Source organism: Protomyctophum bolini, assembly GCF_963924005.1.
Source record: "Protomyctophum bolini genome assembly, chromosome: 21".
Lineage (NCBI taxonomy): Eukaryota > Metazoa > Chordata > Actinopteri > Myctophiformes > Myctophidae > Protomyctophum > Protomyctophum bolini.
In genome coordinates this window covers 18,326,607-18,339,928 of record NC_137882.1, presented here as the reverse complement: position 1 = coordinate 18,339,928, position 13,322 = coordinate 18,326,607, and the positions used below count along the sequence as shown (strand labels likewise).

General features: G+C 42.6%; 1 protein-coding gene across 1 annotated transcript in view; it reads left to right on the top strand.

Annotated features, from left to right (window-relative positions):
• The first annotated feature begins 651 nt into the window (after positions 1-651).
• The window catches only part of rps6ka3b (ribosomal protein S6 kinase, polypeptide 3b), a 49,978-nt gene continuing 37,307 nt past the window's right edge, over positions 652-13,322 (top strand). The window contains exons 1-2 of the mRNA XM_080793742.1: positions 652-983; positions 9,005-9,061. Coding sequence (XP_080649868.1) covers positions 921-983; positions 9,005-9,061 — 120 coding nt within the window. The 5' untranslated portion in view covers positions 652-920. The remainder of the gene's footprint in view (positions 984-9,004; positions 9,062-13,322) is intronic.

Sequence of the window (13,322 nt, the reverse complement as noted above, 5' to 3'; positions counted from 1 at the left end):
AAGCACATTGCTTCTGATTTTCTTATTGCCACTAGGTGTCACTGCCAAGCAATTCATGTCAATCATAGATCTGCAACGACTCGAGTCAACGACACAATATTGAAACCTACTAATTCCACTACCTGGCTCCCTGTGCATACTTACGTAAGTAAGTAGTGGTTTAGATACCTTTTGTTTGCATTCACTGACACACACACACACACACACACACACACACACACACACACAGTCACACACCTGACAGCTGTCACCTGTTTACTCAATGACGTTGCTTTGCCTCACTGTCACTCTGCCGGCAGTGCCGGCCAACTAACTAATAGACTGATCATTTACAATAAAATGAACAGCACATAGAAAAATCAATGCGTGTCCAGACATTGTCCACCTGCGTGACGTGAGTGAAGGAGTCCCGACCCGGACCCTCCGATTACGTCAGGGTAACACCACGGCGTGACGGCAGTCTGACGGACAGGTAAACCAGCGCGTACTGATAAACTGTCAACTGACACCCGACGCCATATTGGGAAAAAACGGAAGTTGGGGGGGGGGAGCAAGAGAGAGGAGGGAGGGAGAGAGAGCATAGACTGGAGAGAGAGAGATGGGAGGGAGAGCGAGGGGAGAGCGAGAGAGACAGACAGAGGGAGTGAGTTTCCGAAAAAGGCGTTCGTCGGTTCGTGTGTCATTCTGATGTTTGTTTCTTCAGAGAAAGGGGCGGTCGCTGAGAGCGTTGTTCGCATTGTGTCGCTACAGTTCAACCTCCGAACGGCCCGTGCGTGTTGCGCATAATTACAACAACAATAATACAACACATTATTATAATTTTATTACATTTCTGGGGGGCGGGGGGTTGAGGAGTATCCTGAAGACTGTCTGGTGGAGTACTACTGACTGACTGACTGTGAACCGGCAGAACAGCAGAGATGCCGCTGGCACAGTTAGCAGATCCCTGGCAGAAGATGGCACTGGGGAGGGCAGTGAGCGAGGTAAGACATTCCTCTGTCTGTCACCGTTCTGTTGTTCACTCTCACACTCATTATTGCACCTTCACACACTACACACAACAGGACATGCATGGTGACCTGACCAGACAGTACACACTGTCTGTTACAGCAAACCGTACACTGAGCAACCAAGTGCTTCTCAAACGGTTTCATTATCTTGAGTGTAACAAATTATGGAACCAAATGGACCTGTGCTGTGTGTGTGTACGGGTCCATTTGGTTCCTCCCAGAGTTACTTGACTTGTGATGAAGTCTCCATTTTGACCCCTGAGACCCCGCTCTTTTGAGAAAGAGTAAACGATACGACAAAATCAGGTCAGCCACACAAGAAAACAATACGTCTATACTATACGTCTACGTATCGTGGGATTAGTGGTCATAATAAATATAGCTTTTATAGTGTGAGGTGTTTTTAGGGAGGAAATACTAGTATTCAGCCAACGCTGAACGCTATTGAACTTATGAACTTTTTTCAAGGTTCACTTTATCTTTTCTTCCTACAAGTTTGAGGAGTGATAAGACTAGGCGAGGGGCGGTGCCTCTGCGTGACCGCATGATGCAGGAAGAGGTGTGTGCGCGTGTGTGTGCGCGTCGCGCGCGCGCATTTCCTGTACGATGTGTCAAGTCAAGGAAGGGGAGTATTGGAGAAGTGACGTGTGTGTGTGTGTGTGTGTGTGTGTGTGTGTGTGTGTGTGTGTGTGTGCATACTTCAGTTTGAATCAGACACAACTTAAGTACTGAATCTGATTCACAAATCACAATAGGTTAACCACCAGCTCAGCAGCTATTGTGAGTCAGATCTCTCTCTCCTGCTCCGACCTGCATGGAACTCACCCACATCATGTATTTTATTCCTTCTTGCGGTCAAACAGCCAACACACGTTGGTTGGTGTATAAATATGTTAGTGACGCTCACGGCTAAACCCTCATAACATCTTGCTCTCTGGTATCTATTGCCTTAAACAGTTTGATAAATTAAGCCATGCCCCGGCCCATATAGTTCTGTTTGAGACTTTTAAATAGAGCCTTTATTATTCAGAAATGTAGCTTTAGTTGTGGAAGGGCAGAAACATTTAAGTCGCTATAGGATGAAGTTGGTCTCGTGTACGACTGTGCATACAGTTTGTCTCTCTGTCTGTCTCTCCGTCATTGATTGATTGAAATATTTATTAACAGTTTGCAGAATTACAGTACATTTCAAGCACAAACTCAATACAAAGACTGTTAACTGTGAGTGGACGACCCAATTAAGCATTACACTTGTTTACAAGAGGGTCCACCATGTTCAATTCATCAAAACATTTAGAGACGTACAAATAGACATAGACATTTCTATAGTCAAAGAACAGGAATTCATCATGAAAGAAAAGAAACATACAGTGAGGGGAAAAAGTGGGGGTGGTGGGGGGGATTCAGATTTTATGGGGGCCAGTTTCGAATTGCAGCCGTCCGTAGATGCCCTTTGAGAGCGGTTTTGAAGGAGTCAAGGGATTCACATGTCTGTTGGTAGGGGATTTGTTGCACTCCCTCTGGTGTTGTGGTTGTGGACTTCGTTAACATTAAGGAAGTATTTAGACAGGTACATGGGTATCTTGGTGGTGTATCGAATCTTGTGGACCAGACCCATTGCAAGATGCTGTACCTCTGTCGTCGACCCTAAGCCATTCCAGCCTGTCTAAGTGGGCAGGGGTGAGGTGGGTTCGGGGGGTGAGGTGGGTTCGGGGGGTGAGGCCAAGTAGGAGCCTGACCAGTTTGTTTTGGGAGGTCTGGAGCCTTGTTTTAAGGGCCATTGAGGTGCTGTGGTACCAAGAGGTGCACGCATAGTCAAAGAAACCTTGTACGAGGGCTCCTGTTAGGGTCTTCAAGGTGTTTTTGTTGACCAGTGAGGAGATCCTGTAAAGGAATCTTATTCTTTTATTGACTTTTTTGATTACGTTGGTGGCCATTTTATCACTGGAAAGATTAGCCTCCAGGATGGAACATGAGCAACGGAAGCTCTGAAAATGGGGATAAAGCGGATGCTTTAAAATATATATTTCTGTGAACAGAAATGACGAACAGATGACCGCTTCCTTTCTCTGTGTTCAGGTGTAGTTCCAGACAAAAAAAAGTGGAAGACAAAAGTGGAATGAAATATTTATATTACTACAGGTAGTTCTTCTGACAAAGCAATTGGTCGATACAGGCTCTCCAGCTGTGCTGAAATGGGCATGGCATCCATCCATATATACACACTGGAACTACACCTCCTGAATGCTTTAAATGCATCCGGAAAGTATTCACACTCCTTCACTCCTTTTTCCACATTTTGTTTTGTTACAGCCTCATTTCAAAAGGGATTAAATTCGTATTTTTTCCTCAATTTACACACAATAGCCCATAATCACAAAGTGGGATTTTATTTCTAGCATTTTTCTCAAATTTATTAAAAAACAAACCTGAAATAATTTACATAAGTATTCACACTCTTTGATATGACACTCAAAACGGAGCTCAAATGCATCCTGTTTTCACCGATTGTCCTTGAGATGTTCCTACAACTTGACTAGAGTGCAACTGTGGCAAATTCAGTTGATTGGACTTTATTGGGAAAGGCACACACCTGTCTATATAAGGCCCCACAGCTCACAGTGCATGGCAGACATGAAGTCAAAGGAGTTGTCTGTAGACCTCTGAGACAGAATTGTATCGCAGCACAGAGCATGGGGAAGGGTATCAAACAAGTTCTGCAGCATTGAAGGTCCCGAAGAGCACAGCAGCCTCCATCATTTGTAAATGGAAGAAGTTCAGAACCAACATGAGACTTCCTAGAGCTGGACGCCCGTTCAAACTGAGCAATCGGGGGAGAAAGGCCTTGGTCAGGGAGGTGACTTAGGTCCCATTTACACTGGCAGACAAATCTAGCCTGAGTCAGATCTGTGCCACATCAAGATTGGAATCTGATTTGTTTAAATGAGTCATGTAACATGTTGCACTCATTTAAACCAATCGGATTTCAATCTCGATATGGCACAGATCTGATTCAAGCTAGATTTGTCTGCCAGTGTAAATGGGGCCTAACCCATGATCACTCTGACAGAGCTCCAGCGTCACTCTGAGGAAATGGGAGAACCTTCCAGAGGGACAACCATCTCTGCAGCACTCCACCAATCAGGCCTTTATGGTAGAGTGGCCAGACAGAAGCCTCTCCTCAGTAAAAAGCATACGACAGACCACTTGGAGTTTGCCAAAATGCACCTAAACGACTCTCAGACCATGATTAACATAGAACAATAGAGCTTTTTGGCCTGAATGCCAAGCATCACGTCTAGAGGAAACCAGGCACTGCTCATCACCTGGCAAATACCATCCCTACGGTGAAGCATGGTGGTGGCAGCATCATGATGTGGGGATGTTTGTCAGCGGCAGGAACTGGGAGACTTGTCAAGGTAAGAGGGAAAGATGAATGGAGCATGCAGTGTACAGAGACCTCCTGGATGAAAACTTGCTCCAGACCAGAGCGCTCAGACTTGGTCAACGATTCACCTTCCAACAGGACATATACATACATTTGACATAACATAAAAACAGAAATAAAAATACAGTTGCATACATAGAGACATAAGGGCACAGAGCAAAAAACCTGATTAAGCCTCAAAGTCGACTGATGGACAAAAGACTGTTTCAGTCTGACCTTATTGTATGCTGGAACACCATATATCCTTCCTGAAGGCAGCAACGGGTTGCCAAGTTTTTTGTAACATATTATTAGTATAGTATATTATTAGATTAGATGCATCTGCATGTATTTTTTGTAAACTTGTTTTTAGTATAGGTAATTCATTTTGGTAACACAACGACGTGAACAGACTGTTTGTTGACATCCGTAAATGTTTACCTAAACATTTATAACTATGTGAATAGTTTACTACTTACTAATACCTTACTAATAACGTATAAATTATGTTTAAACATAGTTATAAATGTTTAAGTAAACATTTACGGATGTCAACAATGATTGTTCAGGATTATTACTCATCTACAAACTGATTATAAATGTTTATAAATGCTTTATAACAGGTCGTTATTTTAAAGTATTTGTATTTGTATAGAAAGGCCTAAACCAGGGACTGTGGTTGCAAATTAGCCTTGGCTATAAACCCTATGTACAACACAACGGTTTCATGTTTTTACAACTTTATACATAGTTTTTTATTGTCCCTGTTAAATAAACGTATATTAAAAAAAAAAAAACTTTTCAATCAAAGTTTTACAACATTTATTTAAGATGGTATCTCAGAATAGATGTAGCCCTATTATGACAGTGCAGAAACATAATTGCCTTCCTTGATGCATCAATTAAAGCATCAATGACCATCAGCGGGTCACAGTCACTCAGCCTCTGCAATACTCTGAAAGTGACTGCATGGAGTCTGTTTCATTACCACAATTCACTGGCAAAATAAATAAATAATAGTAATAATCTTATAATAATAATAATCTTAAGGGGTATGTGTGTGTGTGTGTGTGTGTGTGTGTGTGTGTGTGTGTGTGCAAGTGTTTAGTCATCGGCGTGAGAGGTATAATCCACTCCTGTCGGCTTTTCTAGGCCACCACAGGAGAACAAATAAAGAAACACATTGAACAAATGTGAAACGACATAAAGAGAATGATGCATCTGCTGGATTGGATACACTAGCCTGCAGCTAAATGTTCAATATGCACAGACATACACACGTATAAAGGATTGCAGCACTTGTCCTACAACGGTTAATGGTGTGGTGGATTAGTGTTTGAATAGCATGGGGATGTGACTGTGAAATCTATAGAGGTAAATAGGCGGATAGACCCTAGGGCCTTGGTGTGTGTGCGTGTGTGTGTGTGTGTGTGTGTGTGTGTGTGTGTGTGTGTGTGTGTGTGTGAGTCCTTGGTGGCTGTGCGTGTGTGTGAGAGTCCTTGGTGGCTGTGTGTGTGTGTGTGTGTGTGTGTGTGTGTGAGTGAGAGAGAGTCCTTGGTGGCTGTGTGTGTGTGAGAGAGAGAGTCCTTGGTGGCTGTGTGTGTGTGTGTGTGTGAGAGAGAGAGTCCTTGGTGGCTGTGTGTGCGCACGTGTGTGAGAGTCGAGACTATAAGCCAGAGATCGGCTCCATTTGCAACCAAAAGAATATCACCCACACTTTCGCTCATCTTTTTGGTTCTGTCTCACTCTCTGCTTCCTCTCCTTGGTTTTCCTTTTTTTTTTAAATCACTTTCACTCTTTGCATCATTGTCTTGTTCTGTCTAGGCCTGTCACAAATATTGACACAATCGTCAAAATATAAATTATTTGAGATAATCATTCGCAACTAGGAAAAGTGTTTCAGAAATGTGTCTTGCAAAAATCCACCTGTTGGTGGCGCTGTAACAGGCCAATGTGAAAAGGGTGGGATATATTCCTCAGCCTATAGGAAAGTCTGTGAAAGATTTGACGTAAATTGCACGCTCCGTTCATGATTTGAGGCTTTTGGTTCAATACAGGCTCTCCCCATGTAGAGGAAATAGCAGATCTACAAGCTCACAGCATGTTGTGCACTTGTAGATTGGCTATTTCCACTATTTTCCAGCTATTTTAGACACATTTTAATACATTCCAAAGAATACAGTTGTTAATTAAACTAGAGCTGTGCCTGTCAGCCACCAATCTACTTGGGAAAGATGCAAGTTGGGAACCTAGTATCACCTCGCTGTCTCTTCAATACCCGTTGTCATAGCACCCTTTTTAACTGTCTGTGTCCCTTTTGTGCCCATATGGAGATATCTGTATCTGTCTGTCTGCCTGTGTCTGAAGAGTGCAAACAAGTGGACTGGTTAAGTAATCAATTGGTAGGTGTGGGGCTGAGGCAGAGGCTGGGAATTCTACAGGCTAAGGGACTTAAGTAGGGCTTCATTGTCCAGATTTAGGTGAAGAGGTGGCCACCTAATCACCAGAACGGTTGTGTTGATGGCTCTGCTCATAGTCCATCACATGCTCTCTCCTAACCTCCATGGCCAAGTTGGCCAACACTCAAATTTGTCCATTGTTTTCCCTCTGCTTTCTCTCTACTGCCTATCTGCCTATATTCTATTCCTTCCTGGTCCTTTTCTGTTTCTTTCCTATTCTATTTATTGCAACTATTATAAAGTATAGTATAGCCAGCACAACATAACTTCTAGACCTAACTCCTCTGGCTTGTTTGATGAGGTGATGTTCTCCTTAGAAGAGGGAGGGAGATGTCACTAGAGAGGATTAGGTTAATTCTTTGTATTCATGTATTGGAAGTTGCCACTATAGTTGCCATTTTAATTTATCTTTTCGAAACAAGATTTCTGCAAGCTCTCAATGCGTCGCAGATGGCTATTTTTGGTCCATGTGGTCAAACTATCAATATTCTTCTACTAAGCATCTTCCATAAAACCTTTCAAATAAAAGCAAAGGTAAATCAGCCTCAATCATTGATTTATTCACCTGGTTGGTAGTTTGTAGAACAGCAGGAACGGTATTGCTAAAACATCATAATTTAATTTTACACATTGTGTTAATTGTTTAGGAATCATTTGTGAGATTTTATTTAGCTTTAGTCCAAGTATCTGGTGCCATGTTGTGTACTATATTAATGCACAGCCAGTGTCACACAGCGGGCAGATTAAGTCCTGATTCTTTAATGCATTTATTGTGGCTGTCTATTCCCTATGCCAGCATAGAAAAGGTCAAAATGGAAACACACAAACACAAAGTCTGGATTATATTGTGAACTGCAGTGACCCAGTTTGAATGGAAATTATAATAAAGCATTTTATTGGAGTTGGATTTCTACAACATTGGTGCCACAAAATGAAAACAAACTAGATAAAGTGGCCCTCGGTGCACAGGTCTCCTCCACCAGGGCAGGTCAGGTTGTGGCCTCCTGGTGGCGCTATAACAGGCCGTTCTGGAAAATTTGGGGCAGAGGTTCATCGTTGGCATCCAGGGAGTGTTTGTACAAAAAATTGGCATCGACCGGGTTAACGGTGCCGGAGATTAGCTGTACACAGACGGACAGACACACACGGACAGACACACCACACGGACGGAGTGCAGAACATACTCTCTCCCCATGCCTTCGGCCTGGTGGAGACAATGATGGTTAATCTTAAAAGCTGGCATGTGACTTAATTATTGGTGTGAACACTTTTTTTTAACCACAAATGACAAACCTATACAGTATTTCAGACAAATTGATGAACTTGAGTGGATTCATATTTTTCTCCTTCATAATGGATATGCCACGTTTCATAGTACCATGCACAGTGTTGTTTTCCTATGTATGCATTTCCCAGGTGTTTTTCTTCATGCTATGTTACCCTGAAGATGCAGTTATCCTCAAAAACGTTGGTTAATGTTTACTCACCGGGCCACCTTTAATCTAGTCTCTTGAAGACTACTATTTTAATATTTAGAAAACCCATAGACACTTGGACATGTCATTGGACAACAAGCTAGCTGTGAGCTTGTATATGGGCTATATTTTCACTACTTTTGCATGACTGTCATATGATGAAGTTTAAGTTCACCAATAGCAATTAATTCACAAAATCAACATAAAAACATTAAATATAGAGATTTACAAGGTGTGTCTGCCCAACAGCGATAATATAATGGGGAGAGGGACTTGAACTTGTAATCTTAAGATTAGATTCAGGTGTGTGATTTGATGTGGTTAGTGTGAAAACATGTCAAGGCACGAAGCGGCGTGATACTGCATGACAACAGCCTGTTAGTGAAATCACACAGGCTAATAGTTGTCAAGTTAACGTTCTGCTGGCATCTGATTCGCCTGTCATGTGGAAACCTCATACGTTCCAAAACTGTTACTTTAGTTTTCAGTATTCAAAAGCGTCAAAAATACAATTTTTGTAAAAAGTACTAAAAACACATAAAAGTTTGAATATGGAGATAAGAGGTTTCTGCCTGACGGTGGCGTTTTTATTATTATGCATTTATGCATGACACATGTCTCTGTGTGCTGCAGGATACCCATCATGTCCTGGAGGATTCTGTGGGTGACGATGACTCCATGCACTGCACCGTAAGTGGATGGATTCATTTCTCTGTCTGTCTGGCTTTCTCTCTGTCTGTCTGTCTCTCTTTCTGTCTGTCTGCGTGTCTCTCTCTCTCTCTCTCTCTCTCTCTCTCTCTCTCTCTCTCTCTCTCTCTCTCTCTCTCTCTCTCTCTCTTGTGGAAGCATTTCGGTTGTTGCAACTTCGGATCTCACTCTGTTGACACTGATGTGTGTGTGTGACTGTGTGTGTGTGACTGTGTGTGTGACTGTGTGTGTGACTGTGTGTGTGTGTGTGTGTGTGTGTGTGTGTGTTATTGATAAGTGAACCCCTGCAGCCATTTGTGTTTTAACACATACCGTATGTGGGAGTGGTGTGCTGGCATGTGATTGGCACTCACTTGCATAATATTGTTTACAGTGTGTAGACTCACTGTACACTCTACTGTAATCTTATCTAGTTAACTATGATACTTGGCTACATGTTAAACTATTAAAACAAGACTTCTGAGAGACATGCAAGTGATATGTGGTTTTGGACAAAATTTAGCACTAAGAATTACGTACATTTAAGGGAGCCACAATTTTGACGCCCCAAAATGTAGGCATATTCATTTTTGGGTGGATGTTGCACATATAATGTAAAATGTGATGCACATGCAAATCATCTTTGTTTGAATAATTGATCACAATACGATTATTAATTAATGATGGTGCAAGAAGTAGGTCTATTCATTTTTGGGTGGATGTTGCACATATAATGTGAAATGCGATGCACATGCAAATCATTTGATTTGAATAATTGATCACAATACGATTATGAATTAATGATGGTGCAAGAACTGACCATACAGATGCTCAGTACTCATGGATTAAAGTTCTCAGTCACCACGACTGATCTCAGTCATTTGGATTCCATAGAAGTCAGTATGTCCTCTATGGAAACAATGTTGCACGGCGAAAGCATCGTCCATAAAATCCTAATGGTCTTAGGTGTTTCATAAAAGCGAAACACAATATGTAAAGATATTATGTTTTTAGTAATCTTAAATCTTTCACACATTTTATTTTGCTTCAATCCATGACGAGTACTACAGTATGTGAGTGTAGTTTGAATGAAATTACAGACTGACCCTTTTTTCCCTTCCCCTTTCTTTTCTGAAAATCATGCCCTATTCAATTTTTTTTAAATTCATTATGCCAATTCCCTGGTTTCCCAACATTGGGTAATCATGTCAAGGTCCCCCAAAATGGTGTGTGTGTGTGTGTGTGTGTGTGTGTGTGTGTGTGGCAAGTTAATGTAGCCAGCCACTAGAGACCCCATAGCCTGCAGGTCTGTAACCATGACGACAGATCCCATAGCCCGAACTCCGAATCTCCGGTGTTTACACCAATACGCTAATAAACCGCATATGCTAATAGCATTTTTAGCATATGCTAATGGTCAATGCCTGTGTGCAAGTTCAGATCAATTGCTCAAAGCACCGAGGTGAACCATGTGGAACAGAGTGACTGTGACTGACGTTCCGGACCAAGATTAACTTATTTATTATGTAGGATAGGATGTTGTCTTGGACAGGGGAGTTGTTCCTCAACCTGGCAACCCGGGGCTAAGGGGCGGTGAGGGTTAAGAAGGAGATCTGGCAACTCAATGATTAATGACATAAAAGCGTTGACGGCATCATGTTGTCTCCGCTGGAGAGATACAATGCTATGTTGTTCTTAACGGGACAGAGCATACATGCATGTGTGTGACAGTGTGTGTTTGTGTGCTTTCATAACCATGTCTGTCTTTCTCTCTCTCTCTCGTGTGCGTGCGTGCATGCATGCGCGTGCACAAGCTCTGCCTATTGATTTTTAAATGCAGAGCAGAGGAGATGGCTTATAGATCGGCTGTCTGAGAAGAGCTGAGCAGTCATTATCACTCTCCCCAGAGCCTACCCACACAGTCTCTCTCTCTCTCACGGACACACACACACACACACACACACACACACACACACACTCCCCAGACAGAGCCGTTCGCACTCCATCATACACACATATATATGTAAATGTTATTCACAGTGACTCTCACACACAGAGAACATGCTTCTGAACACCTCTGGTTATGTCAAAGATGTGTTGTAACTTGTAAGTGTTAATTGTGAGTCTGAATGTATTCTTAACGCATTAAGACCTGACACTTGGCAGGTACTAATGGAAAGGCAACAAGAAATGAGGTACTAGATGTGGTTTGCCAGTCCAGGACGATGCAGTGGAAAGACGCCCAATGATATGAATAAGCTTTTTTTTTTTAAATCCCAGGTTAAACTGGGCTAATGAGGCAGGGCATGTTTTCTGTCACGTTGCTACACTCTTTACTGGCACTGAAACACACACACACACACACACACACACACACACACACACACACACACACACACACACACACACACACTAACAAACCTGATCCCAGAAAATGGTTTCCAAACAGTGTTGGGAACATCACAACTCTCCAAGGAGCAGAGAAACATCTGCTACCATCTGCCTGCTTCTCCTGGACGTGTGTGTGTGTGTGTGTGTGTGTGTGTGTGTGTGTGTGTGTGTGTGTGTGTGTGTGTGTGTGTGTGTGTGTGTGTGTGTGTGTGTGTGTGTGTGTGTGTGTGTGTGTGTGTGTGTGTGTGTGTGTGTGTGTGTGTGTGTGTGTGTGTGTGTGTGTGTGTGTGTGTGTGTGTGTGTGTGGAGTATAGTAAGAGAGGTATCATGTTTGGGCGAAGGATGAGGTCACTTCACTTGTACACCGTGACAGACATTCATTTTGACCCCTGACTCTTGTCTGCTCACGCACGCATGTGTGCAGGCACGTGCGCACAATGACACACACACACACACACACACGCACACACAAAGGAAGATGTAGAGGAAGTGCGTAATGTGCATGGACACATATTCTTGGAGAGAATGTTTTTGTACCGTCTCACATGTGCAGTGTGCATGCACAAACACGAGCGCATGTGCACGTGCTCACAGCAGGGAAAAAACGGCACAAAAACATTCACCCTTGTTTACACAGAGTCGGAAAGAGAAAAAAGAGCAAGCGCACCATTGCACTCTTCACTCCTCTTTCATTAAAGGGCCAAGGTACTCCCTGCATCAACATTTAGGCGTGGGACAATAGGAACATTCCATGTCACCAGTATCTTAATTATCATATTTAGCAAACAGCAGAATCTGTCAGCACCACTCTAAACATGTAGTGTTGTTGTTAGTAGGCATAAACACAGAAGCACCGGAAGCACATGCAGGAAGTGGAGGATCCAAACCAAGTTTTTATGTTCAATCAATGCCAAAAACACAATTGAAATCGTATTTTTGCGACAATTAATCGTCAACTTGAAGTTGTAATGGTGACAGCCGTCACAGCCCTATACATCTTTCTTTTCTTTCACCTTTATTTATTCAGGGAAGTCAATTGAGAGCCAGCTGTCTTTTACAATGACGCCCTGAGTGATTTACAGTAAACATTTCAAACATAAATACATTACATGCCCTACCATCATACACACATCTCTCACTGGCTTATTTTCTCCCCTGAATGTCTTCGCTCTGCCAGACTAATTGCCCTATGATTGGTCCAAGTGATGTGCCGTGTCTGTGTCGTTGCATATTGATAAGGCACTCAGACAGTGTTGCCATTTCTGCTTAATATAAGCGACTTTGGGCTTGTTTTTCTGTAAGTATAGTCGCTTAATGTAGTATTGCGCGTTGCGTTTTTTTAGGCTTGTTTCTAAAGTGTAGTTGCCCTCCCATCTAAACATATTTTGCGCCAGGGACCCCGCACCAGATTTGTGTTGTTGAAGTGTTTCAAAATAATATTCAAAATGTTTAACCGAGATTTTTTTTTTTAAATGGCAGCTCTACAAGCTCATAACGCGTGCATACAGGTTTATAGTGCTCATGTAGCATATAATAGTCGCTTCGTTTTGGGCTTGTTGTCGCAGACGCAGACCTGGTTGCTTATTTCTCTCGCAGAAGCTGGCAACACTACACTCAGCCCCAAACCAAAACATGAACTCCTCCTTGGCTGGCTGTTGTGCGCCCATTATCACCACGTCATCCTCTCCACTCTCCACCATGGCTGTCACTCCCGGACTCAAACCGGTGATTTACCGAACCAACCAGCCAAATTGCTGCCTTTTATATAATGGCAGCATATAAAGACAGCAATTTGTCTGGTTGGTTCGGTAAATCACCGATTATCCAAATACTAGGGGACAGAAGTCCCTTAGAGTGTCCTCTACTTTCAATA